Genomic DNA, 27,936 nt, shown 5'->3' with positions numbered 1-27,936 from the left:
AGGGCGGGGCCAACGAGGCGCCGCGACCTGGTTGGCCAGGCGTGGGTTGGGGGTTTCGCGGATTGGTCCCGGCCGGGAGCTCAGCTGTGTGGAGCGCACCGGGACTTGGAGCCGGCGGCCTGAGGGATGGACGAAACGAGCCCACTGGTGTCCCCCGAGCGGGCCCAACCCCCGGACTACACCTTTCCGTCCGGCTCGGGCGCTCACTTTCCGCAGGTGCCGGGGGGCGCGGTCCGAGTGGCGGCGGCTGCCGGCCCGGCCCCCTCTCCGCCGGGCTCGCCAGGCCACGACCGCGAGCGGCAGCCGCTGCTGGACCGGGCTCGGGGCGCGGCGGCCCAAGGCCAGACCCAAACCGTGGCGGCGCAGGCCCAAGCCCTGGCCGCCCAGGCGGCGGCGGCGGCCCACGCCGCGCAGGCCCACCGCGAGCGGAACGAGTTCCCAGAGGACCCCGAGTTCGAGGCGGTAGTGCGGCAGGCCGAGCTGGCCATCGAACGCTGCATCTTCCCCGAGCGCATCTACCAAGGCTCCAGCGGAAGCTACTTCGTCAAGGACCCTCAGGGGGTGAGAGCGGGGTGGGGGCCGCCGCCGCCCCCGCCTTCGGGGAGGGTGGGCCTGTCCGGGGGAGTTAGCCGCTTCGCACAGCGAGAGGGAGAAGGGGGGTTGAAAGGCTGCGAAAGGGAGAAACTTCACAGTGCAGAGCCCCTTGGCAAGATTTTGGAATGCCCCTGAGGACTGGAGATGGAGAAGCTCTGCGGACTGAAGAAATAAATCAGAACCTATTTGGTGGGGGAGGAGTGAGCGGAGAATGAAAAGAGGAAATTGACCAGATACAGGCGAGGGGCCCGGCGGTGTGGTGGGGCAATCGGCCTGTCGACAGAGACGCGCGGGGAGATGCTGCCTTCTAGTAGGTTCCTTAGCTTTAAACTACGGAGACTGCTATTCGGCCATTGTCCTACAGATTTGAGCTTTGGGCCCATTTTCTCTTTTTGGACCGAACCAGCGTTGTCGCTGTTCCCTGGAGGACGGGTGATCGATCAAGGGATCTGAGGGTTCAGTTCCAGCCTTCTGTGTTGTGGGGATCTACCACCGTCCCAGGGCTCTTACTGGCAGACGTCAGTGATGGAGTGGGTGGACTTAAACCAGTTTCATCTGTCCTGGTTATTGCTCACTTCTGGGAAATTGTTCAAATTCTTTTTTATCGTTCTTCAGTAAAGAATGCGGAGTTTTAGAAACACAGGACTGCCTGTTACATTTTACTTTTATTTCTCTCCCAGGACTATCAGCAGTTTGCTTTTTAGCTAAGGCAAAGCTGACCTTTATTTTGTCCCTTGTATGTGTTTAAAGGGGGATGGGGATGATTGGGTTGGGAATGGACATGGGGTGACCAGGGCAGCTGAGAGGTGACTTTATTCTTTTGATAGCTGCAGAAGAATTTAAGGCATTTATATCAAACCAGAGGTATCATTGGAATATCAGTGGGTCAAACCATGTTTTTCCTGTCAGAGTTCTCAGATGGGCCAGAATGGTTTATTGGAAAAATACACTATTGTTATACTTATTAAAATAATGGTTGTCAAATCCTGCGAATTTTCATTGCATTTCTCCTGTGTGAACTCTTTAGCTGGGTGGTGTGCTGTTCTTTTTTTTTTTTTTTTTTTTTAAAGATTTTATTTATTTATTTATTTGACAGACAGAGATCGCAAGTAGGCAGAGAGGGAGGCAGAGAGAGAGAGGGAAGCAGGCTCCCCAGGCTCCCCAGGCTCCTCGCTGAGCAGAGAGCCTGAGGCGGGACTCGATCCCAGGACCCTGGGATCAGGTCTGACCTGAACCGAAGGCAGAGGTTTTAACCCACTAAGCCACCCAGGTGCCCCTGGTGTGCTGTTCTTGTAGGAGTGCTGAGTGGCCAGGATGGACTCTGACTTGTAGCCCTTGGTTGGGTTCATTGAATGATCTGGTCATTCTCCCAGATGTTGTTGTTCCTGAATTATCAAGAACCAGAAGACAATTCTGCCATCAATGCAGTTAACATAAACTGAATTGGGGAAGTTGGGGAAAACTTTGAGAATAAGAGGTCTTTCCAAGTCTGTCAAGTAAGGGAGCAGTGAGTTAAATTGAAAGCTCAAAGGGGAACCATTACTTCTAGAAGAAAAGGAGAGTGGGTATCCTGAAGCCTAAATGTTAGCAATATACTTTTGTTTTTTATGTAAGTGTTTTTTATTTTTTATTTTATTTTCCTTTTTTTTTTTATCTTGTTGGCTGATGTAAGAAGGGGCTAATTATCTTTAATAGGTATAGGAACAGGAGGAAGGTTTTTATTTTTCTTTCATGACACTATTACAGCTTTGTTGGAAGTGTGTCAGGTCAGCTGAGAAGTGATCTGGTGCTCTGGCAGGTGGGAGTAATAAGATCTCTCACTTCTACCTGGCAGGTAAAGCACTACCACCTCTGTGCATAGGCTACAGAGAATGACAGAAGATTACGGGTATGTTTCTTGGTGATTTGTAGGACCCCAGGGTCTAAAATTTCCTGGCCACTGCCCTTTCTTAGAGAGGAAGTCGAAACACATATGCCCTGACAAAACTTACTGATATAACCATCTTGCTCACATTGAAGAAAATGTGGTTCAGAGCAGAGGACCACTTCCTAAATGCTGTGGTGAGTTTCAATGAACCACAGACCCCCTGTGGTTGGTCGTGTCATCTTTGACCCTGCTCCAAATGTGTTTGTTTATTTTATTTAATAAATGCATAGATAGCACTTACTATATGCTATGTAATGTTTTAAGTGCTTTACGAATAATAATTCACTTAGCACTTAGAGCAATACCCTTGGAGGTAGGTACTGTTATTATCCCCACAGATGATGACAATGATGACATCAGGGCACATAGTGTAACTAATATGCTTAGGGTCTTAACAGCTAGTAAGTGGGAGGCAGGATTCAGATCCAGACCAACTGGCTCCAGAATTCATGCTCCTAAGCACTATGCAGTGCTGCCTTAAAGTTAGTCATCTGAATTTCTGCTTCCCCTTTTCATCTTCCATATTGGTTAAGATTATATTTGGCTATTTGGCAGAAAATTTAAAATAATAATGACTCGAATAAAGGTACATTGAACTCTTCGTAGATGAACTCTCATAGATGAGCTCTCTAGGCTGCCTAGGGCTGGCATGACAATATGAACAGTGTGCATCCTTCCATCCAGCTGGTGAGCCATCCCTAGCATGTGGGTTCCACTTCATGATCCAAGATGGCTGCTCAGACTGCAGACATCTTGTCTGTTTTTCAGCCAGTTGGATGAAGGAAAAGAGAGGAAGAGTATGCCCTCTTCCTTGAAGATATTTCCTAGAAGTCTCACCAGACTGTTTTTATATTCTGTTGTCCAGAATTTAATGGTAGTAGTGGTTGGGAACTGTAGTCTTTATTTTGCCTCACTAAAAATGCGAAGTCCCACGTCCAAGGAAGAAGAGGGAACAGAGATTGGAGGAACCAGCAGATTCTGCCAGAGCTGCTTTTGGAGCTAAAGAGGATGGAAGGTTCTTGAAGATAATAGCCCTGATTTCATTTTCCAATTTAGGATGGTTTCTCCCTCAGGGCAAGCAAGTGGGGACCTAGAGACAAGATGGAAAATGCTAGATCAGAAAGCATGGTAGAGAGTGCTCATATTACCCTCCTCACTTGCATTCTTGTGCTTTCTGGTCTTATGCTCAGTCACCTATGAAAATATTTTTTGAGCATTTTCTGTTTTGTGAGGCTAGTAATACTATATGTTCATATTGCCAAGAATCATAGAATAGCATGTGATTCATTAATTGGTTAAGAAGATTAAATGCGATAGCACACATGAGAGCCCCTTGGCATAGTTCCTGGTGCTTAGCAGGAGCTCAGAGTATTTTGGTTTTGTTAGGTTAATGTCCACTGACCTCTGGATTAGCCTTTCTTGGATACGTGGCACTGAATAAAGCAAAAGTAGTATAATTTTGAGATGATGATTTTATGAACGCTGAGAATAGTAATTTAATAGATAATGCTAATTGGTGTCTGCTTCATAATTTTAAAGATACTGCTTATATGTTTTAGGAACTAGGACTTATATTTGCAGTCTTTTAAAAATACTTATCCATCAAGACCTTGTCATGAATATTGTACAGGTTTTTTTTCATTTTTCAAATATAAAATTGTGTTAGTATGTAATACTGAGTGTACTTCTTTCAACTACCTGTGCCCTCCAAAGAAATTCTGATGTCCTTACACATGGTTGAGAGCAACACTGATAGCCCAATAAAGAATAAAGATCGCAAAGAGAATAATTCTCTTAATTCTTATTAATTTATTTGAGAGAGAAAGAGTGAGAGAACGCGTGCAAGCACAGAGGGAAAGGGATATGCATACTCCCCATGGAGCAGAGAGCCGAACTTGGGGCTCAATTACTGGGACCCTGAGATCACGACCTTAGCTGAAGGCAGATGCTTCACTGACTGAGTCACCCAGGCACCCCAAGAATAACTTTTTTTTTTTTTTTTTTTAACTAGAATGTTAAGAGGTAGTTAAGTTTGTATGTCATATTTAGATGTACTTCTTGAGGTTTTTAAACATCATTACCGCCTATTTTAGGGACCTTTCCTAGGCCACCAGTTGTAATGGTTGAGACAGGTTGGGTTATTGACAGTGGATAGGAAAATAAATACAGGCTAAATCTCTTCTGTTTCATTTTATTTGGATCCCATCTTCTTTCGGGGCCTAATAGATTTGGAGTAACCCATCCCTCTCTTTTCTAAGAGTTAATATGTAAGTAAGGCTTCTTTGCCTAAATAGGAGTGCTATTTCTATCTAACTGTTAATACAGAATATAGGGGTTCTCAGAGTGAGGCCGTAAGACCTGTAGGCATCTTTTTAGGGGTGCACAGTGAAAATTATTTTTCTAGCCGTTTTAAGACTGTCTGCCATTTTCATTCTCACTTCCTTAGGAGTGCATAGTAGAGATTTCCAGAGGCTACTTGATATATGATATTGAAACAGATTGAATATTAAGGAAGATGTGAAAATGCAGTTGCCTTTTATTAAGCCAGACACTAGAGAGGTTTGCAAAATTAGAATAGAGTGCCTCCCTTTTCATTAAAAATTGTTTTTGAAAATGGTTATATTTCTTTTTTTTTATAATTTTTTATAAACATATAATGTATTATTAGCCCCACGGGTACAGGTCTGTGAATCACCAGGTTTACACACTTCACAGCACTCATCATAGCACACACCCGCGCCAAAAATGGTTATTTTTCATAAAGACATAACATCTATATTAACATATATTAGGTTTATTTTTATGAAGTGAATTAACAGTCTTAACATTTCAGTTTTAATTTGTAATACAGCAGATGTAGGTTTTACCCACATAAACAAAAGTTTTGTAGATCTTTAATAATTAAGAGTTTAAAGGAATCTTCAGACCAAAATGTTAGAGAATCATCAGCTTCACGTTTACCAAATTAAAAAGAAAAAACTTTTATTAGAAGTTATTTCTGGGTATTTCACTGTACAATGAGTGATGTGCTTGAACTATCTTAAATTTTAGCCTTGCATAATGCCCTCCTCCTTGGGGCTGCTAGATAGAGAAACCCTTTTTCTTTCCGGTCCCAGAATTTGGTTGTGGGTTTTGACCCCTGCCAGTGAGTAAGTGGCCTCTTGATTCCTGTGCAGTTCTCTTTGGATCCCAAGCACCATTGCTGCTGCTGCTTAAGCTCCCTGTACCTCAGCCCCTTCATTAAAGGAAGGTTAGTCAGTGGGTGGTAAGGAAAGGTGTTTGAAAAACATGGGCATCAAATAGAAGCTTACTGCAAACTAAATGTAAGAAAGTAAAGAGGAGAGAGGAGAGAGAAAAATCAGGCAGTAGACATTTTCTTTCTCAACCAAATAATGGTGGGGTGCCTTTCTGATTCAACTGGTTCTAGAATAGTCTTAAGTATTCAGTCTTAAGTATACAGCTGAAAATGTGAAGTTCATATTAGCTTTGGAAATTAGGCCTGAGGCTGTGTCTTGTATCAGCTAGCAAACCTGCAGTGCTCACATACTGTCTTACACAAATGACATACTGAGCACGTTAGCAGAACTGAATTGAACTGAAGGCCATGCTTAGTCCCAAAGGGCACTTGTCTCCCTTTCTGCCTAATACCTTTCTGTTCCTCCATCCTTCTCACACTACAGTAGCTCCATTTGTCCAGTCCAGACGTTATTATTTAATGAACCCTGTGTGATACTGAGGTAGTGATGATCACTAATGCTTTCACAGTCCTCAGGATGCTTTTCAATTCTCCTGTCAGAGGGAAATAGCGAAGTTTGAGAGGTGAGTCTGTAAATGAGACTTTGGCTGTGATCTTGGCCTTCAGGTTCTGCTTTCTTTAATGGAGGTATTTAAGCCTCAGTCCTAGTGTCTTTCAGCCTCCATAATAGGGTTGTTTTGGTCTTCCTCCCACTGGGAACCGGCCTGCCGAACTCCACTTTGTACCTCAGTTGAACTGACTCAGGTTGTGGCATGGGCCTCAAGCTGTCCGTGGTTTTATTGTCTAGTTCTAGAGCATTATCATGGACTCATTGGTCATTCTCTGAGTGACAGGAACTCCTTGTTACTGCTGCTGTGTGGTTTGGAGCTCAGGGTTCCTGGGGCAGAGACAGAAAGATTGCTAACTTGGGCCTTTTGCTAGACATTTTGGATAAAAAGGTAATTCTGAAGACTTAGGTTATGAATTTAAGCACTTGACTTTTCCCAGTGAATCAGTAAGGTTGTTTGTGTTTAAAATAAAATTATTCCTTTGGAGGGAGGAGAGTTCTGTATTTTTCTAGTCCGCTCAGATTCTTGTAAGACTTGAACTAGCCTCAAGAAGGACCAATTATTTTTGGAGACATGCATCTAGCCAATTCCTAATATGAGCACATACTTAATGCAGGCAGATGGGCGTATGTTTTCTGCTGTGACCTGCCTGTCAGGAAGTGACACCCACAGGAAAATGTCTTATGACCCAGACTAGCTTGAGTTGGCTGTGGAGTGAGAGAGAGGGAGAGTCATATGATACAAAGATGAATCACTTGGATAGCATATTTGCTTTTCTTCCTTTGAAAATACCAGTTTGGGGACTAGAGGGAATGAGACAAATGTGAAATAACCATGGAGGGCTGCCTGGCCTGGGGAAGAAGACTCCAGAAGGGAGGCCCATTGTTTCAGGGTTACAGCAGCATCCCGGATTTCTAAGAACCTCTGAGGGTTAAGTTTTCACCTGCAAGAGAAGATGGGTTTTAGTCTTTGTGGCCTCTCATGTCCTGATTTCTTGTCTATCAGAGTTACTTAAAAGAACCCAATTCTAATCAGGTGGCAGATTCTTTTTCCTGCTGTGAGTTTTCCCTTCCATTGCTTTCTTAGTTTGTCATTCCTAAACTTTTTATTTTAAGATTTTGTTAACACCCGGGGAGTGGCATAGTAAGGCTGATAGAGGAAGTCAAACACTGATGGAGTTAACCTCATTCCATAATACCTTACTAATTTCCTTTCAGTTGATACTTTTTTGAGCCTTTACCTAATTGTTGCAGAACAAGTTTGTATGAATTCACCTTGGAAGTTGGGGTTTGATGGTGTTAAAGTCTGTTTTACCATGTATACTAGGCATGGCATCTTCTTTGGCCACAGCCCTTTCTGGCAGTGGGACAGTTAGCTGCACACATGAGCCGTGTCTTCCCCTTACAAGCTGGGGAGAAGCCAGTGTCTGTCTTTAAGGATTGTCTTCCTATGCCTTCTCGTTTCTTTCTAGAGTCCTGCTGACCTGGTCTGTGACCCACTTTAATTAATTTGCCTTTAACATCCTATTTTTCTTTTCTCTCTGTAGAAAATCATTGCTGTCTTCAAACCCAAGAATGAAGAGCCATATGGGCACCTTAATCCTAAGTGGACCAAATGGCTGCAGAAGCTATGCTGTCCCTGCTGCTTTGGCCGTGACTGCCTTGTCCTCAACCAGGGCTATCTCTCAGAGGCAGGGGCCAGTCTGGTGGACCAAAAACTGGAACTCAACATTGTACCCCGTACAAAGGTCAGTGACCTGTCACCAGGGAGCCTTGATCCCTATCCAGAGTTTTCCTGGGCCTAAGTCCTGCTACATGTTAACCGAGCTATTAGGTCTAAGGAGGACTATGTATGCTCTGAATCTAGGGCTCTCAGCCTTTTTGGAGGGAAGGTGGTAGGTTTAGGCTCATGATTTGATGGAAGCTATCCTGAGAAGGATACATGTAAAAGTTTTGCATACAATTTCCGGAAATTCACAGACCCTCTGGTGCGTATTTATGGGTTTTCCAGGTCTTTTGGTCCCAGGTAAACTGCAAGCTGGTTAGAAATCTGGCTACTTTTGTAGCTCGTTGTCTTAAATTTCCAAGCTATTCCTTGATTTAGATATGTTCTAAAACGGACTAACTGATGTTAGCTAGTCACTAAAGTAAAGTCTGGCAGGAAGGAGTCTAGGGTGGGCTGAGGGTTAAAGTAAAGTAAAGTAAAGGCTTGGACATGTACAGAGAACTGACCTGGAATTCTCATCAATCTTTATGCTATGGGAGACTGGTACTTAACTGAACATAACAAAATTGGGGTCCCAGATCTAGGTAAATCCACACTTAGAATGAATTTGCACACACCTTATATGTATGATAGACTTAGCTTAGGTTCTAATCCCTACCACCCCCCAGTATGCTGAAATAACAGAATTGATTGCATACATTTTAGGAAGTTTACTGATGCCAGGTGAAGAGCCCCTGTACTACAGGGTGTCAGTGGAACTTTCCAAAGGTTTTGAGGGGAAGGAATGCCTGCTGGTCAGCATATGAACATTCAAGGACACATCATCACCCATTTAGTATTTGTGGCTACCTGAGATTTAGTAACAACTTAAGGTGAAGCTCTGATCTGCTGCCCTAAGGCTGCAGGGGCATCTTTGTAGCTATGGGCTTTAATCCTCTGAGAATTTGATGAAGGCTGGAGATCTCACTCCCAGAAAAAATTCATATATTTGCAATTGTTGTTTTGCATGTAATTTCACGGAGATGGTTCATGGATTGCTTGGAGTCCATTCCTTGGCCTTGTAGAGACCATGCCAATAGACTAAAGACCCCCGCTTGAGGTTTTCTTTGCAGGTTTAGGTAGTAGACTCTGGCCAAAGAGATGGGTCAGCAGACAGGAGCTTCCCTTCAAACCTCTTTTTTTCTGTTTTCCCAGGGTATTTTAGAGAAATTATGATTGTTTTGGTTGTTTAACTGCTCTTTTACCGCCAAACTCCAAACAATAAGCCAGCTGGTTTGTAAGTTTGTAGAAGTCAGGGACCACTTCTTGAAATTTCCTTTTATTCTCAGCCCCTAGCAAAGTACTGTGGTTTTTTGTTTGTTTGTTTGTTTTGAGAGAAAGAGTATGCAAGTGAGACAGAGGGTGGGGTCGATTTGCTTCCCAAATCGCAGGCAGGTTCCATGCTCAGTGCAATCCCACAATCCTGAGATCATGACCTGAGCCAAAATCAAGAGTCGGACACTAAACTGACTGAGCCACCCAGGTGCCCCAAGCAGAGTACTGTTTTTATAGTAACTATTCCGGAAGTGCCAGCCGAATGACTGAGTGAATGTCAAACCATGAGGGACAATCCTAGAGATCCCCCAACTCAAATCTATTGGGAGAGTGTTGACTTATAGCTCCCACTGGCATCTGGCCTTATACAGTTCATTCTTCCCTTTACGCTTTTGTTCTGTCTGTACACAGAGTTAAATAGCACACTTGAATGTCTTGCATGATAATTAACGCTCCAAAGATCTCCTGCCTAACCTGAATTCCTCCTACTAGGCCCTTCCTAGACTCTAAACATTCTTTTAAATACTTGTGCTCATTGCTGTAATTGCCTTTCTTTACGGTAAGTAGCAGTCTGCACAGGGCCTTGTGCCTGTCCTGCCTGTGCTTTTGGAGTGTAGTACCTAGGAATGAGGGCTGGAGTCCAAATTCTGGCTCTGCAGCTCTTTATTGAGTGACCCTTGGCAAATCACTTAAGACAGTCTCACACGCTTTGCCTGCTCGGTTCCTCACTATAAAAATAGGGTTATAAATAGTGCCTACTTTATGGGGTGGCTATTAAGATTACACAGGATAATCCATGTAAAACACGTTGCCTGGTGCCTTTGCACAATGTAAATGCTCCATATGTCTTAGCTTGTGGTACTTTTATGACCATTCTTACCATAACAGAATGTCACCTGCCAGGAACCTGTTCTTCCCCATCTCTGCTCTTCCTTTTTCCCTGTTAGAGAATCTTAATGTGGCTTGATGATCTTTTGCATCAAAGCAACAAAATATTCATCTTCCATGAGACTGAGATGAGACAGAATCTTGCAAGTTTAACCTATAGCTGCTGGAGAATAGTGAAAGGACGTCTCTCCCCTCCCAGCCTCCCCACCTTTGTGACAGGAGTCTATCCAGTTGATGAGAGCAGCTTTCACTGTGGTAACAGGGCTCATGTTATGATGGAGCTTCAAATAGTAAGGCTTCAGGTCTCGCTTGATAGCTTGTTTTCTGCTCTCTGTTCCTGTGAGGTTTCGGGGTATGATAGTTTCATTAGTCATAGAGAAAAAAGCGGGTTGTTACAGAGAGTGATCGAAAATAAATCCGGGTGGGGGGAATGGGTGGTTTATTGCTTGAGAGAGTGAGGGTTTTCACTGTGGAAACTGGCAAGATATTCTTAGGAAAGGCTTTTTTCTCCTTAATTCCTGTGCATGTGTTTCCTGGGCACAGAGTGCCAACCTACTATACCTAGCACATCCATTGTAGACACTTGCATTAACTTTGGATGGACAGATGAACGGAGAGGAGGGAGGGAATGATTCTATCCCTCTTTCTGAGTCATAGGCACAATAATTAGTTATTTGTAATGAACTTTGCAAGGCTTAAAAAAGAATTTTCTTTTAAATCTGATTTTAGTTTTTATATGCTGAGACTCAGTTGTTGCTCTCTCTGAAAGAAGCTTATAACTCATTCATGCATTCACTTAATAAATATTTAATGAGCATGTGCCAGGCACTATGTTAGATACTGAGGCTGCTAATATGCATAAAGTAAGATGTTCTCTTTTTCCCCAGATCTCTTTAGTCTTAAGAGAGAGGTTAGAGGGGTGCCTGGGTGGCTCAGTGGGTTAAAGCCTCTGCCTTCAGCTTGGGTTGTGTTCCCAGGGTCCTGGGATCGAGCCCCGCATCAGGCTCTTTGCTCAGCAGGGAGCCTGCTTCCTTCCTTTTCTCTTTCTGCCTACTTGTGATCTCTATATGTCAAATAAATAGATAAAATCTTAAAAAAAAGAGAGGGGGGGTTAGATGTACAAGTGGATAATCACAAGACGGTGTGATAAGGGTGATAATGGATATATCTACAGATGATAATGGATATATCTACGGATTACAGTGATATCACTACAATTTGACAATCAAGTGTAATGATTTTTTTTTAAAGATTTTATTTATTTGACAGAGAGAGACACAGCGCAAGAGAGAACATAAGCAGGGGGAGTGGGAGAGGGAGAAGCAGGCTTCTCTCCAAGCAGGGAGCCCAAACCGGGACTTGATCCCAGGACCCTGGGATCATGACCTGCCGAAGGCAGATGCTTAACAACTGAGCCACCCAAAAGCCATCTGCCTTTGGCTCAGGTCGTGATCCTGGGGTCCTGGGCAGGGAGCTGGGAGCCTGTTTCCACTTCTTCTGCTTCTCCCTCTGCCTCTCTAACCTGCTCATGCTCACTCTTTCTCTTAAAAAAATAAATCTTTTAAAAAAATGTTTTTTTGAGTAGGCAATACATGCATCTGGTGTGGAGATCAGAAGGCACAATAGGGTAAACGGAGAAGAGCAATTCAGCGTCTCTCCCACCTCTGCCTTCCAGCCACTCCATTTCCTTCCTCAGAGGCAGCTTCCAGTACTAGTTTCTTGTGTAATATTCCAGATATAGTCTGCACAGATATTTTATATATATATATACATATATATATGTATATATATAATCTATATGTATATTGCTATATACATATATATAATCTATGCAGACTATATATTGTATATAATGTATATAATATATAAAATATATATCTAAATATATTATATATATTATATATTGCTATATACATATATAATCTTTGCAGACAATATATATTTTATATATATAGCAATTCAGTATATGTATAGCATATTCAGTAAATATATATATATATAGCAATTCAGTAAAGATTAAAGCCCATTTTAATGTGTTATCTTTTAATGTTTAATGTTTATTTTTAAAATGTGAATAAATTGGAGCACCTGGGTGACTTGTTCATTAAGTGTCTGTCTTTGGCTCGGGTCATGATCTTGGGATCAAGACCCGCATCAGGCAGCCTGCTCAGCGGGAAGCCTGCTTCACGATCTTCCACTCCCCCTGCTTGTGTTCCTGCTATCGCTGTCTCTCTCTGTCAAATAAATAAATATTTTTTAAAATGTGAACAAATTGCACATAGTGCAGAATTCAAAAGAAATAAAAGGATATAGAGTAAATTGCAATTTGTTTTTATCTGGAGAGAAAATAGGCATTGGGTCCTCTTCTCCCAACCTAGGAGATGGCTTTATTAGTCAGGAGAACTCATGCTAGTTGCTGTAACAACTCCTGAATCTCGGTGGTTTAATGGATTTTGCTCACATCCTAGATTCGTGCCAGTCAGGCAGCTCTCCCTGATCCCGTGTCACTCCCTCTGTATAGTGACAAGAAATGTAAGATCTTTCTGTGATGTGGTTTTGCCATCTCAGAGCCCTTCATTTCCAGCTACACAGATTGGGGAGTGTGAACTAAGGATAATGGGAGATTTTAGGGGCCAGCCCCGGAACTGATAGACATACATCGCTTTGTCAACATTGCATTGGCCTAAACTATTCATATTAGGAAGGCCGAGGAGTGCATTCCTTATGCATCCACTGGAAGAGGAACAGTGTTGGTAAGTATCCAGCTAGTCTGTGCAGTAGTGGTATGGTTCCTCATACTCAACTGTAACCTAGGTATCTGTTCTCTTTCCACTCTAGGTAGTGTACCTGGCCAGCGATACCTTCAACTATAGTGCCATTGACCGAGTGAAGTCCAGGGGCAAGCGGCTTGCGCTAGAGAAAGTGCCAAAAGTTGGGCAGCGGTTTAATCGCATCGGGCTACCACCAAAGGTATACCCAGCACCTGTGTGGCTTGGGCAAGGTGATGATGTGTGTGGTGTGACTATCCCAGTGGTGAAACAAGGCACCTAGAGACTTGTCTATAGGCATGAATATGTCTGAGGCTCCTGTCTCCCTCATTTCTGAGGCCCTAAGGTTTGGGGAATAATTCTCCAGAGAACAGAGCCCTTCACTTTCTCACTTTACTCCTCCGGCCCATTTAGATGGGCTTCTTGAATTTGTATGGGGAATCCCATGACTTTTTTCTGATATAAACGCCACAGGGCATTATGGGCCACCTGGCTTACTTGTGGGCTCTCTGGACTTGAACAGTGGGGAGATACCTTTTTCCTCCTCTTTGGCTGCAGGTTGGTTCATTCCAGCTCTTTGTTGAAGGCTACAAAGATGCAGACTATTGGCTCCGGCGTTTCGAAGCAGAACCTCTCCCGGAGAACACTAACCGGCAGCTACTGCTGCAGTTCGAGCGGCTGGTGGTGCTGGACTATATCATCCGCAACACTGGTGAGCAGCGCTGGGCAGCCCCGGGCCCGTGCTGGACCACCGGGAGGTGCGCAGAGGCCTGGGGGCTTTTCTAAGTCAGAAGGGCCTTGAAAATACTTTTCCAAGACAAACTTTGTTCAGGCACACTGTGTGTAGTTACCAGAGGTGGTGAGTCCTGGAGCCAGCAGTTACTAACGTTTTATCTTAGCCTCTTTCCCCATCTCAGACGGAAGACACATTGGCTCTCCCCAAGTGACATCAAGAGTACTTTTGTTCTTGATCCCTAGTCACTCATAGTAGCAAGACTATCCCAGGACAGTTTTATCTTTAAGTACCTCATATCCATGCACTCATTTGGTATTTGTCACTTTGTGACTGTCTTATTTTACTTAGCATATGACCCTAAGCTTCATTCATATTGCAGCATATATCAGAATTCTTTCCTTTTTAAGGCTGGATGTACATTGTATGTATATACTGTATTTTGCTTATCCATCCATCAGTGGACAGTTGGATTGCTTCCATGTTTTAGCTTTTGTGACTAATGCTGCTTAACATGGGTGTACAAGTATATTTGAGACACTACTTTCATGTCTTTTAAGTATATACCCAGAAGTGGAATTGCTGGAGAAAATGGTAGTTCTGTTTAATTTTTTTAAAGTGAAATATGGTTAACCTATGTTTAATTTTTAGAGGAACTGCCATCCTGCTTTCCACAATGGCTGCACCGTTTTACATTCCCACTGGTGGCGCACAGGGGTTCCAGTTTCTCTACCTTTTCATCACCCTTGTTGTTTTCTGGGTTTTGTTTTGTTTTTCACTCATAGCCAACCTGATAGGTGTACTATGGTCTCTCATTGTAATTTTGCATTTCCCTAATGGTTAGTGATGTTGTGAACATCCCTTCATGTACTTTTTGGCCATTTGCGTATCTTTGGAGAAATGTTTGTTCAACTTCTTTCCTATCTTTGAATCAGGTTGTTTTATTGTTGAGTTATAGGAGTTTTTTATATACTCTGGATATTAATTCCTTATCAAATACGTGATTTGCAAATATTTCCTTCCATATTGTTGGGTACCTTTTTATTTTGTTTATAGTATCTTTTGATGCAATTTTAAATTTTCATGAAGTCCAGTTTGTCTATTTTTTTAATTTATCATCTGTGCCTTTGGTGTCATATGTAAGAAATTATTGCCAAATCTAATGCCATGAAGCTTTTGCCCTGTGTTTTTGTCTTATAATTTTTGGTCTTAGAGTTAGGTCATGGATCCATTTTGAGTCAGTTTTTGTATATGGTGTGAGGTAAGGGCCCAGCTTCATTTTCTGTATGTGGATATTCAGTTTTCCCAGCATCATCTGTTGAAAAGATTATCTTTTCATCGTTGAAGGTTCTTTTCACCCTTGTCAAAAACCATTTGATCATATATGCAAAGGTTTATGTCTGTATGGTATCTCATTTGTCTCTGTCTGTCTTTATGCCAGTACCACATTATTTTGATTTCTATAGTTTTGTATTAGGTTTTATTGTGAGAGTTTAGTTTTGTTTGTTTGTTTGTTTTAAAGATTTTATTTATTTATTTGACTGAGCGAGATCACAAGTAGGCAGGAGGCAGGAAGAGAGAGGAAGGGAAGCAGGCTTCCCGCTGAGAGGAGAGCCCTATGTGAGGCTTCACCCAGGACCCCGGGATCATGACCTGACCTGAAGGCAGAGGCTTTAACCCACTGAGCCACCCAGGCACCCCTTGTTTTTTTGTTTTTTTTAAGAGAGAGAGGGGGCGTGCTCATGTGTACACAAGTTGGGGAGGAGGGGAAGAGGGAGAGAGAATCCTAAGCAGGCTCCATGCCCAGCACGAAGCCCAAAACAGGCTCCATCTTATAACCCCAAGATTACAACCTGAGCTGAAACCAAGAGTTGGACATCAGCAGACTGAGCCACCTAGGCGCCCCTGCATGGTGTAGTCTTTAGATTTTGTGTTTCTAGGAATTTGGCCATTTCATCTAGGTTATCCAGTTTTTTGCCATACAGTTGCCTATAGTACTTCCTTATAATCTTTTTTTTTTTTTAAAGATTTTATTTATTTATTTGACAGACATAGATCACAAGTAGGCAGAGAGGCAGGCAGAGAGAGAGAGAGAGGGAAGCAGGCTTCCTGCGGAGCAGGGAGCCCAATGCGGGGCTCGATCCCAGGACCCCGAGATCACGACCCGAGCCACAGGCAGCAGCCCAAACCACTGAGCCACCCAGGCGCCCCTAGAGCATTTAGTTTATTTATCTATAATGTACATACAGATATATTTGGATTTTCATCCACGATCTTATTATTTCCTTTCTATTTTGTGTTCTTGTCTTTTTTTCCCCCGCCCCTCCTTCCTATGATCTCTTTTCTTCCTTGTTTTCTAATTAGGAGCACCTGGGTGGCTCATCTAATTAAGTGTCTACCTCTTGATTTCGTCTCAGGTCATGATCTCAAGGTCTTGAGAATGAGCCCCATGTCAGACTCCGTCCTCAGCACAGAGTCTGCTTGAGATTCTTTCTTCCTCTCCCTCTGCCCCTCCCCCTGCTCACACATGCTCTCTAAATAAATAAATAAATAAAAATCTTGAATTATTTTGTAAATATTTCATTTCTCCCCTTTTCTAGCTCAGGAGTTTAAATGCTTTGTCTTTTCTCTTGATGGTTAGTCTAAAGATTATCATGTGACTTTTTGATTTCCCAAAATCTAATTGGTAGAAACCCTTAGCTTCTCCAGGCTTTTGTACTGTTAGCATCGTACATTTTAGTTATATATGCATGTATGTATGTATATGTGTCTGTATGTTTGTACATATGTTAAACCACTTTTTTGTAAAACCATAAGGTGATATTGTCATTAGTATTACTGTTATTAATAATAATTATGGAGACATTTGAGCATATATGAAACCTGTAGGCACTGGTCATTCCAGCCATAACAACTATCAGTCCATGACTAATCCTATCCCATTCACATTTCTGTTTACTTATCTTATTATTATTTATCTTTTTAAATATTTTTATTTATTTGACAGAGAGACATCAAGAGAGGGAACAGAAGCAGGGGAATGAGAGAGGGAGAAGCAGGCCTCCCCCTGAGTAGGCAGCCCAAGGTGGGACTCGGTCCCAGGATCCTGGGGTCATGACTTGAGCCGAAAGCAGACGCTTAACAACGTGTGCCACCCAGGCACCCTCTTCTTTTATTACTTTAAAGCAAATTACAGATCTAATTTTAAAGATTTTATTTATTTATTTGACAGACAGAGATCACAAGCAGGCAGAGAAGCAGACAGAGAGAGAGGAGGAAGCAGGCTCCCCGCTGAACAGAAAGCCCGTTGTGGGGCTCGATCCCAGGACCCTGGGATCATGATCCGAGCCGAAGGCAGAGGCTTTAACCCACTGAGCCACCCAGGCGCCCCCAGATCTAATTTTATTCATAATTATTTAGTGTGTGTCCCTACAAGATAACTTAAAAAAATTATCATTCCACAACAAAGTTAATATTTATCTAGATTTACTAACATATTTACCCATTTTATTGCTCTTTAAATTTTTCCTATATGTCCAAGCTTCTGTTGGGGATAATTTTCCTTTGACTTAGAGAACATATATACATATTTTATTAAGATGTTATTTATTTACTTGAGAGAAAGAGAGCACAAGCAGGGGAAGAGGCAGAGGGAGAGGGAAAAGCAGACTTCTTACTGAGTGGCGAGCCTGAGGCAGGGCCAGATTTAAGGATCCTGGGATCATGACCCAAGTCAAAGTCAGGTATTTAATCAACTGAGCCACCCAAGTGCCCTGACTTAAAGTTTTTTTTTTTTTTTTTTTTTAAAGATTTTATTTACTTATTTGTCAGAGAGCACAAGTAGGCAGAGGCAGGCAGAGAGAGAGGGGAAGCAGACTCCCCGCTGAGCAGAAAGCCTGATGCGGGGCTCGATCCCAGGACCCTGGGACCATGACCTGAGCCAAAGGCAGAGGCTTTAACCCACTGAGCCACCCAGGCACCCCAACCCTGACTTAAAGTTTAATACTAGTCTGCTGATGACGAATTTTAGTTTTGTTTGTCTGAAAACGTCTTTATTTCACCTTCATTTTTGAAGGCTATGTATGCTGGGTATAGAATTTGGAACTGGCAGTTTAGTTAAATAAATCCATTCCGTTGTCTTCTTGTTCCCATGATTTCTGTGAAGTCAGTTGTTCCTGTATTATTGTGGTTTCTTTGAAGGTAATCTCTTTTTCTCCAGCTCCTTTGAGATTTTCCCTGTAGTTGATTTTCAGAATTTTTACTGCAATATGCTTGGTGTAGTTTGCTTTGTATTTATCCTGTTAAGGATTCACAATTTCCCTTGAATCAGTAGTTCGATACCCTTTGTCACTTTTGGAAGATTCTCAGCTATTCTCTCTTTTATTTATTTATTTATTTATTTATTTAAGTTTAAAAACACTTAACATGCACCTCTATACCCAGCATGGGGCTTGAGCTCATGACCCCAAGATCAAGAGTCACCTGCCCTTCTGACTGAGCCATCCAGGAGCCCCTGTTCTCTCTTTAAATGATTACTTCTGCCCATATTTTTCTCCATTCTCAGAAGAGAATCCAATCACATGTTGTTAGAAACACTTTTTTTCCTGGGTGCTTTGTTCTTCTCTTTTTTTGTGACCTTTCAGATTATTATTTCTGTCTTTGGCAAAATCTACTGTTAAGCTCATCTGTCAGATTTCTCAACTTGGTAACTAAATTTTTCAGTTGTTGAATTTCTGTATGGTTCTTTTTTATTGATTCTTGTTTTCTGCTACTATTCTTTTTTTTTTTTTAATTTATTTGACAAAGAGAGAGACATCACAAATAGGCAGAGAGGCAAGCGGGGGGGGGGGGAGGCAGGCTCCCTGCTGAGCAGAGAGCCTGACTTGGGGCCCGATCCCAGGACCCCGAGACCATGACCCGAGCCGAAGGCAGAGGCCCAACCCACTGAGCCACCCAGGTGCCCTCTGGTACTATTCTTAATCTTGCTTTTTATCTTCTTAGACATATCAAGGATTTTATCTTGAATATTTTAGCGTCTAGATCTTCATTGTTTGGAATCCCTGTAAGTTTTTAAAAATTTTCTGTCTTCTTATTTTTAGTCGTGTCACTATATCTCTTTATATACCTGGTTATTTTTGATTGTCAGATGTTATATATCAAAAATCGTAGAATTATTTGGAAGCCTAGGATGCTGATAAGAGTCCTGTGTAGAAGTTGTTTGCATGTGGCAAGCAGCTAGGGGTACCAGCAATCCAGAGTCACTTTAATTCCAGGTATTGAAGGGAAACTCTGCTTAGTTCCAAGGTGTAGTGGGTCAGGTTTCAACTCAAAGCATGGGTTATTTACCATGGTCTCCTCCCCTTATCAGTCACTGAACTAGGATTTTGTCTTCCCAGCTCCACAAGGCTGTTAGAACACTGTTGCACCTCTCATCCTCTTTATCAGCAGGTGCTCTAGGAGAAAAGAAGCCACAAATAATGGACTTCCTGTCTGAATTCTGAATTGCCTTTCTCTCCCAAGTCTCAACACTTTAACTCTTAATGGTCTTGTTAAAGTCTCCAATACCTTCAAGAGATTTAAAAATATTTTAGGGCACCTGGATGGCTCAGTCATTAAGCTGCCTTTGGCTCAGGTCATGATCCCGGGATTCTGGAATCTGAACCACGCATTGGGCTCCCTGTTCAGAGGGAAGCCTGCTTCTCCCTCTTCCACTCCCTCTGCTTGTGTTCCTTCTCTTATTGTGTCTCTCTCTGTCAAATAAATAAATAAAATCTTTAAAAAAAAATATCAGTTTTTTATAGTTTTCTCAGTAGAGTGATTGGACCAAGTGCCCAAAATATGTAGTCCATCATGACTGAACGTGAAAGTCACCCCAGTTTTTTCTAACTCCATGTTTCTGTTTACAGATCGAGGCAATGACAACTGGCTGATTAAATATGACTGTCCAATGGATAGTTCTAGCTCTCGGGTAAGAGGTTGATCTATGGTAGTGTGTATGCATAATACAGAAACACATAACAATCAGAGATTAAGTCACATAGATTCAGAAGAATCTAGATAGCACATGTATTTAAAATTGATGGGTTAATATTTGATAGAGTTTTCCCTTCATCTGTTTTTTAAGTGGTATCTTATTGAATGATGTTCATAGATACCGAATGAAGAAGGGTTCAAATATATTTGGATATATTTGGTCCTGAGACCAAATATATTTGGTCTGAGAAGTAGTCCATTAAATGAATCTATTTAATTTTGTTTGGCCAGTAATTTCTAATCTTTTTTAGAATACTTTTCTCATAATAGACAATTCCATAGAACATCAGTTTAGAAAAAGCTGCTTCCTGCAACTTTCCTTACTTTCTCATTGCTTTCATCCTCTATCATGCTTTTCTATTCCTGCTCAGTCTGCACATTTTAAAGAATTAGTAGGAATGCTACCTAGAATAGGAGAGTAAGGTTGACTTTCATCCTTTATAATAAGTGTTTTTTTTGTCCAGCTTTATTTAAATAGAACTGACATATAACATTGTGCAGATTTTAAATGTGCAACGTGGTGATTTAATGCATGTATATTTTGCAAAATGTTTACCACAATAGATGGGTTAACACATTCTCATAGTGTTTTTACTTCCTTCTCTAATAGTGGTTCTCATATTTGGTACATGAGAATCATCTGAAGAGTTGACTAAAAATAGTACAAACTCTTTGGGCCTTTCCCCACTAGGCCTTGGGTAAAACTCAGGATTCCATTCTTTTAATAAGATATCCTAGGGGATTCTGATGCAGGTATCCTCAATCCACATATCCTGTTTCTGTGATGGCACTTGTGAACCTGAAGTAGGGAGCCAAACAGTCACGAGAGTGTCTGATGGGCTCTCATAGGTAGACTGCCCTACTCTGCAATCAGCCTTGTCCTTTTCCCTTATCACTGAAATGGCAAGAGACTCTTGTGCAAGAGCGGCCAGCTGTTATCTTCCATGGTTCTGTTGTGTCACAGGAAAATGTGGTCACCAGTGAAGTGGCATCTGGTCAAAGTCTACACAAAAGGACCTTGGCTGGCTGATGATTTGCTTTTTCCTTTTTCTTTTCATAGTCTCAGGACTCTCACTGCCTTTCACTAGGAGGAAAGGTGCAGAGTTATCTTTTTTATTGTCAGTTTCCTTCTTACCAAGGGCTGTGGCAGCTCCTGGGGAAGTGCACCTTTCCTAAGATAAGGGACTCTGAGACCCTTGAATAGGCCAAATCCGAGGTGCCATAAATGTCCTAAGACTAGGAGCTGTGGAAACTAGTCAGAGGTCGACCAAGGATTGGTGCCTGTGGGGGTTGAGGTAGGGTGCTCTGCTACTACTATAAAGGGCTTGAGGTAGGTGGGACCCCAAGTATTTACTCTTTCCTTGCTCTTTAGGACACAGACTGGGTGGTGGTGAAGGAGCCTGTTATCAAGGTGGCTGCCATAGACAATGGGCTGGCTTTCCCCCTGAAGCATCCTGATTCCTGGAGGGCATGTAAGTCTAAGACCACTGTGGTCTGGCTCTTTTCCTGCTCAGTCTTAGTTTCTCATCTATGCAGTGAAGATAATAATACTTCTATGACAGGATTGCTTTAAGAATTGATGGAATAATGCAGCTCATGCATTTAGCACAGTAGCTGACATATGGCAAGTACTGCAAAATACAAAGTATTATTGTCATTTTTACCTTACATTATTCCTATTAAAAGCGCACAGCTGGGGCGCCTGGGTGGCTCAGTGGGTTAAGCCACTGCCTTCGGCTCGGGGGTCATGATCTCGGGGTCCTGGGATCGAGTCCCGCGTCAGGTTCTCTGCTCGGCAGGGAGCCTGCTTCCCTCTCTCTCTCTGCCTGCCTCTCTGCCTCCTTGTGATCTCTGCCTGTCAAATAAATAAATACATAAAATCTAAAAAAAAAAAAAAAAGCACACAGCTGAGTTTTCTCATCTTCGTTTTGTTTTTCTCATTCTTTCTGAGGACTATCTTATTTATCCCATTTGTGTTTCTAAATATAAGCTATTGTCAGTGTTCTGTCTTCCTTGTTGATATCCTGGAAGTCAGCCCCTGTACTGTTAATAATGGAGAAACTCTTGGAAAGAGAGAGAGATACAAGTAGGAAGTCATTAGCCCCTTTGCAGTACAGTCTGTCTTCTCAGAAGGAGCATCTGAATGTCTTCATTGGCAAGTCACTGGAGAGTCACGTAATGTCTGAGAAAGAGCACCACCTCTGGGATTCTGCGGTCCTGGCCTTGAATCCTAATTCCTCTACTCTCTAGCCTTTAGGATTTACATCCCTTGTAATTTTCTTTCCTGTTGTATATCATGTGAGAGGGGCATTCTGCCTTCTGCAGTGCTCTGATAGGTGGAGGACATAGATGGGCAGCTTTGCTTTGTGCTTTTCTTTTTTTCAGATCCCTTTTACTGGGCATGGTTGCCCCAGGCAAAAGTCCCATTCTCTCAGGAGATCAAAGATCTGATTCTTCCAAAGATATCGGACCCTAACTTCGTCAAGGACTTGGAGGAGGACCTGTATGAACTCTTCAAGGTTAGCCCTGGGAGCCTCAGCCTTATAACTATATGGAAGAAGGAATTTCTAATGGCTTTTCTAATGGCTCCTGATACAAGGAAGAGAGAATGGCTAACACTCCTCTGACCTGTGGTAGCCAATGAAGAGTAAGCAAGATTCCCGCATGTGGACAGCAAGACCTGGTTTGGGACAATTTGGACCAAAAAAAAAAAAAAAATTGACAGCTGTGGTGAAGCACCGTGGGTTTATCCAGTGTGTCATGGGCTGCACCGTGTCTACAGAGCTCTCCTTGGCAAATGAGCACTAGAGCCTGGAGTTCTGTAGAATCAGATAATAATGAGACTCAGGACAAGATATTTACTTGTTCCCTTTCCCCATCTGTGAAACAGAGTTCTTGGGGTGGTAGTTAATTTCACTAAGCCTCATAAGCTCCATGTAACTTTTCTTTATTAGAAAGTTTCTGTTTAGGGGAAGAAAATGGGTTCTTCTGAGGGATTCATGAAGGCTCTATCTCTGCCCTTTTGCAGAAAGATCCTGGTTTCGACAGGGGCCAGTTCCATAAGCAGATTGCTGTCATGCGGGGACAGGTAAGCCTGGGACTTCCTCCTGGCATCATCCCTGGGATCTCTCTGGGAGGGTCATGTGCTCATGTTGAGTAAATGTGTAAAGCTTGTGTTTTACACCCTTGGAGTCTATGCCTTACTTACTTATGACTCTGTCGTAGCATGTGGGAGAGGAAAAGGAGCTCTTGCAAATCTCCCACCTTTTCCATGGTATCCAGTGCTTGGTGAGGCACTATGTGCTCAGCTCTGTGCCAGTTGCTGGGTGGTTCCATACCCAGTGGCCCCTGTCCTCAAGTTGCTCAAGGAAGGCCATATGCTTTGGTAGTTAAGAGCTAACCTTCTGGAGTCCGACTTGTTCACTACTTACAAGCTCTGTGTCCTTGAGCAAGAGCCTCTGCTGCCTTGTTTATAAAATGTGACAATAATAACACCTTGCAGAGCTGGGCAGCAGATTACATAAGATAATGCATATTAAGTGTTTAGTAAAGACAATTACCTAGCACATGGTTAGTACTCATATATTGGCTGTGGTTATAATTTTTGTTATCATGGTTACAAGTTATATTATTTCTTTTTTTGGAGATTTTATTTATTTGACAGAGAGAGACACAGCAAGAGAGGGAACATAAGCAGGGGTAGTGGGACAGGTAGAAGCCAGCTTCCTACCAAACAGGGAGCCTATTGCAGGGCTCAGTCCCAGGACCCTGGGATCATGATCTGAGCTGAAGGCAGATGCTTAATGACTGAGCCACCCAGGCACCCCTACAAGTCATATTATTTCTTCTCTCACCACTTCACCTTCAAAGAGAGCTAGAGAAACTCCTAGGGCACTGTTGATCTTCCAAAATATAGTAAAGACTATGCCTGAAAAATTGTTTTAAAACTCGTAGGGCACTGACATTCTTATCACTTTAAAGAGATCTGGGATGGCCTAGTGGTTAAGGGGCACACACTGATCTTGGTGCCTGTGTTTGGATTCTGGTTCTGTCATTTATTGGCTGTGAGGTCTTGGAGAAGTTGCTTTATCTCTCCTTCCTTTAACTTCTCCATTTGTGACCTAGGGTTAATAATAGCACCTACATCATAGGGTTATTATGAAATAAATGATTTGGAGTAGTGCGTGATGAAGTTCTCAGTGTGCATTAGCTGTTTTATGATTTGGTGTATAGATAAAGCAGTTTTCACCTCCTTAAAGGATAGGAAGGTCCTTCTAGTTGTAATTAGGCATTTACCTCTGCCTACCGTTTTGGTAAAGGGTTCTGGTAAGAGCAACTCTTGGACTTACTGAGTCCATGTTTCCTTGGAAATGGGACATACAAAGGTTTTAAGAGCTGCAATTGTTACAGCTGACTGCATATCAGTAACGTGGCCTTCCTACATTTCTCAAGTCATGTAAGGGCCCAGTTAAGCTGGCAGGATATTTGGAAACCTTAAAAACCACATAATGTACTGTGATATTATGGAACTCAGCATAAAGGAATGAACTTCTTCTCAAGTTTATGCAGGCTGTACCTCTGTCCCTGTTGTACTATCTTCCCTAATCCCTTTCCATCTTATTCCCTTGTCAAAACCATAGCACCCCTCCTCTCTTATATCCAGTTAAGGATGTTATCTAGAGTGGCAAAAGAGGGGTGGGAGAGTGTAATTTTCTTTCTCTCTGTTTTATGCCCTTAATGTCCTTTGAGGGCCTTTTGGTCTCTTAACCTGGAGTGCCTACCTCCGAAACACCGGAAGCTTCATGAGCATCCAGCTCCTTTTTAGCTTACCAGTCACACGCCTAGGCAGAACAAGCCTTTGCCTTCCAGACACCTGACCTGCCACAGGGAAAGGAGGTCACAACCCTTTACCTATCCGAGCCTAACCACGGAGTGCCTGTATGAGGGCCCTGAGCCAGAGGGGAAGAGTCCGAACTCCCAGAGAGACGGAGTTGGATGACAGAATTTGTTACTAACTGTAAAGATGTCACACCAGGTGTTAGAAAGAGTGCCAAGACTGAGGTAAAGCCTCTTTAAATGGCATATTTGAAGACAATGTTTATCCTTTAGCATTATATGCCTGCTATCAATCTTTCGTCAGCTTTTTAATTTGAAAGATTTCAAAGCTTCAGTAAAGAGTAGACTCTTTCCCTGGATTCACCAGTTGTTATACTTAGTCAGCCATGCCTGCTTTACCTCTATCTATTTGCTTGTTTATCTGCCAATTATCTATCGGAATAATATCTATCTCTATATATCCCTGTAATTTCTCTCTTTAATATACCTGTGTAACTTGTCTCCTCCTAGGTAGATTGATATTTTTAAAGACTTTATTTATTTTATTTGACAGAGATCAGAAGTAGGCAGAGGCAGGCAGAGAGAAAGGAAGGGAAGCAGGCTTCCTGCTGAGCAGAGCGCCCAATGCGGGATTCGATCTCAGGACCCTGTGATCATGACCTGAGCTGAAAGCAGAGGCTTTAACCCACTGAGCCACCCAGGCGCCCCTGATCGATATTTTTTTTTTGACCAAATCTTTAGAAAGTAAGTTGTAGATAATTTGACCTTTTACCCCTGCTGCTAGAGCATGCATGAGAGGCAGCTTGTAACCCAAAGAACAAAAGGAAGCACAGGAAGAACCAGCCAGGACAGGTTTAACATCCTCTTAAGTTGGGTAGTCTCCTGCACAATTCACTCCAATTCCATTTGAACCTCCTTTTCATTCTCTACCCTGAGTTTTGTGTTCAAAGGTTTTGAAGCAGTGGAGGATTCTATTAGATACCAAAACAATTAAGTAAAAAAATAATTACTGGTAGCTTCCACTTCAGACCTCCCCCTTCTGTTTCAGGTGTATCTCTGCCTCTTTATGGGCAGCATTTGCAGGCCAAGGATATTTGTGGCTTGAGGGCTATGTGTCTGTGTGATTTGGGGGTGCAGCCTTGCTTACCCTCCCCTGTGTCAGTGGCCTGGCTGGGAAAATCTTCAGTAGTTTAAAGAAGGCGCTCATCAGGGCACCTGGCTGGCTCAGTTGGTAGAGCATGTGACTCTTGATCTTGGGGTTGTGAGTTTGAGCCTCATGTTGGGTGTAGAGATTATTTAAAAATAAAATCTTAAAAAGAAAGGAAGGAAGGAAGGAAGAAAGAAAGAAAGGAGGGAACTTTTAAAAAGCAAGCAAGCATATAGGCTATCATAGAGCAACCTCCATTTTTGTACTGTCCTATCAGAGAAGATAAATGGTGGTGATTCTAATTTTGACAAACATTCCTGTAAAAATATATACATATATTTTTTAAATATTTTATTTATTTATTTATTTATTTGAGAGAGAGAGAGAGAGAGAGAGAGAGAGTGAGAGAGCACGGTTGGGGAGAGGGAGAAGCAGATATCCTGCTGGAGCAGGCAGCCCAATGCAGGACTCAATCCAAGGATCCTGGGGTCATGACCTGAGCCCAGGTAGACACATAACCCTTAACCCACTGAACCAGCCAAGCACCCCTCCCATGAACACATTTCTTAAATATCTGTAAAATATGGACAAAAGTTGGTAAAGAGCTAAATGCAATGTGGCTTCCCGAATGGGCTCCTGAAATAGAAGAAGAACAGTCCTGGAAAATCTAATGAAATCTAAATTAAGTCTGAAGTTTGGTTAATAGTAATGTTTCAGTGTTAATTTCTTAATTTTGGTAAATGGACTGTAGTTACGTGAAAATTTAAAATTAGGGGAAACTGAGTAAATTGTGTACAGGAACTCTCTATACTATCTTTTAACTTTTCCTTAAGTTTAAAAAACTGATAAAGAGACAGCATTTGAGAGACAAGCCAAGTGAAATGCTGGCTTTTTTCAAAATACATAGTCTTTGCAGGAAAATCAGAGAATATAGGATAAACAACAGTGAGCAAATAAAAATCACCTATAATTTCTTGACCCAGAGATAATCACTGCCAACTTGCAGAATTTTTCTTCTCTGCAGATAGGTAGATTGGAAGATAGAATTTCAGAAAATGAAAGTAGAGTCACATTATAATACTGGCTCCTGTCTCCTTCCTTTTCTGTCTGTTGACATCAGGATCAGCTTTCCATGCCAATAAAATAGATCTTTTAATTGCTGTTTCTTATCCCTTAGATCATTAACTGATCCCATACTCTTGGGCGTTTATACCATTTTCACTGTTATAAACAGTACTGCACTCTATTCGTGGAAACTATGCATATATAAGATTACTGCTTTAGTTCCTATAAATGGAATTGCACACTCAGAGGGCCTGTTCACTTTTAAGCCTTTATCATCCACTTACCTTGCTGAAGAACTGGCCCAGGGTCCAGCCCCATAGCCTGGCTCTGAACTCTCCTCAAATCTGAGGCCTCATCTTCTTCTTCTTCTGTATCCTTACTAATAAGAAGGGCAAAAAGTGGGAGGTTTTGATTTAGAAAAAAAAAAAATTGCATTTTTTAAATGACCAGAGAGATTTCCATTTTCTATATTTTGCCCCTTATATTCAACTTTTGGAAACACCCTATTTGTATCATTTTCCATTAATGTGTTTAGTTTTGTATTGATTTATGGGAGCACTCTATCAGCAGGTCATCCTTCAGAGGTAGACCATGATGCCTTGGTCTTTCTCTCACTGATCTTATTTTTCCTGCTGCAGATCCTAAATCTGACCCAGGCCCTGAAAGACAACAAGAGTCCCCTGCACCTTGTCCAGATGCCACCTGTGATTGTCGAGACGGCCCGTTCCCACCAGCGATCTTCTAGCGAGTCCTACACACAGAGCTTTCAGAGTCGGAAGCCCTTCTTCTCGTGGTGGTAGCCCGAGAGGCAGACAAAGACATGTTTGAGACTTGGGCTAGGAGGAAGCCTGGGGAGTGGGTTGCAGGAAAAGCCAGAGATGCTGGTGGAGAGCAGTGCCCTTAAGAACCCTTCTTCTCTGCTCGCCAGCCCCTCAGGGCTTTCCCAAGCACAGGGAGAAGCACAGTCGGAGGGACAGTGTGTGCTGTTGGGCCCTTCTGATTGCTAGGGAGGGCTGGAGCCTCCATTCGAGTGAGTAATCCAGAAGCCCCGGAAGGAGCATCTCCCAGCATCCCTTGGGGGCAAGCTGGGAAATCCCCTTCC

At 42.5% G+C, this 27,936-nt stretch overlaps 1 protein-coding gene across 1 annotated transcript; it reads left to right on the top strand.

Annotated features, from left to right (window-relative positions):
• The first annotated feature begins 25 nt into the window (after positions 1–25).
• Positions 26–27,634, top strand: PI4K2A (phosphatidylinositol 4-kinase type 2 alpha). The gene is made up of 9 exons (XM_059169276.1): positions 26–561; positions 7,872–8,072; positions 13,091–13,222; positions 13,579–13,732; positions 19,660–19,721; positions 21,159–21,258; positions 22,172–22,305; positions 22,815–22,874; positions 27,473–27,634. Exons 1-9 carry the CDS (start codon positions 127–129, stop codon positions 27,632–27,634), a joined length of 1,440 nt encoding a protein of 479 aa, XP_059025259.1. The 5' UTR covers positions 26–126.
• Positions 27,635–27,936: the final 302 nt, after the last annotated feature.

The sequence above is a fragment of the Mustela lutreola genome, chromosome 4 (assembly GCF_030435805.1).
Source record: "Mustela lutreola isolate mMusLut2 chromosome 4, mMusLut2.pri, whole genome shotgun sequence".
Taxonomy (NCBI): domain Eukaryota; kingdom Metazoa; phylum Chordata; class Mammalia; order Carnivora; family Mustelidae; genus Mustela; species Mustela lutreola.
The sequence above is the reverse complement of the archived record's forward strand: the minus strand, read 5'-3'. Positions and strand labels throughout refer to the sequence as shown.

Bases quoted from the DNA above. Each gene is read 5' to 3' on its own strand.
- PI4K2A (XM_059169276.1), top strand. From the start codon at position 127: ATGGACGAAACGAGCCCACTGGTGTCCCCCGAGCGGGCCCAACCCCCG. The intron at 8,073-13,090 runs GTCAGTGACCTG...TTTCCACTCTAG, and splicing joins ACATTGTACCCCGTACAAAG to GTAGTGTACCTGGCCAGCGA. The intron at 19,722-21,158 runs GTAAGAGGTTGA...CTTGCTCTTTAG, and splicing joins TGGATAGTTCTAGCTCTCGG to GACACAGACTGGGTGGTGGT.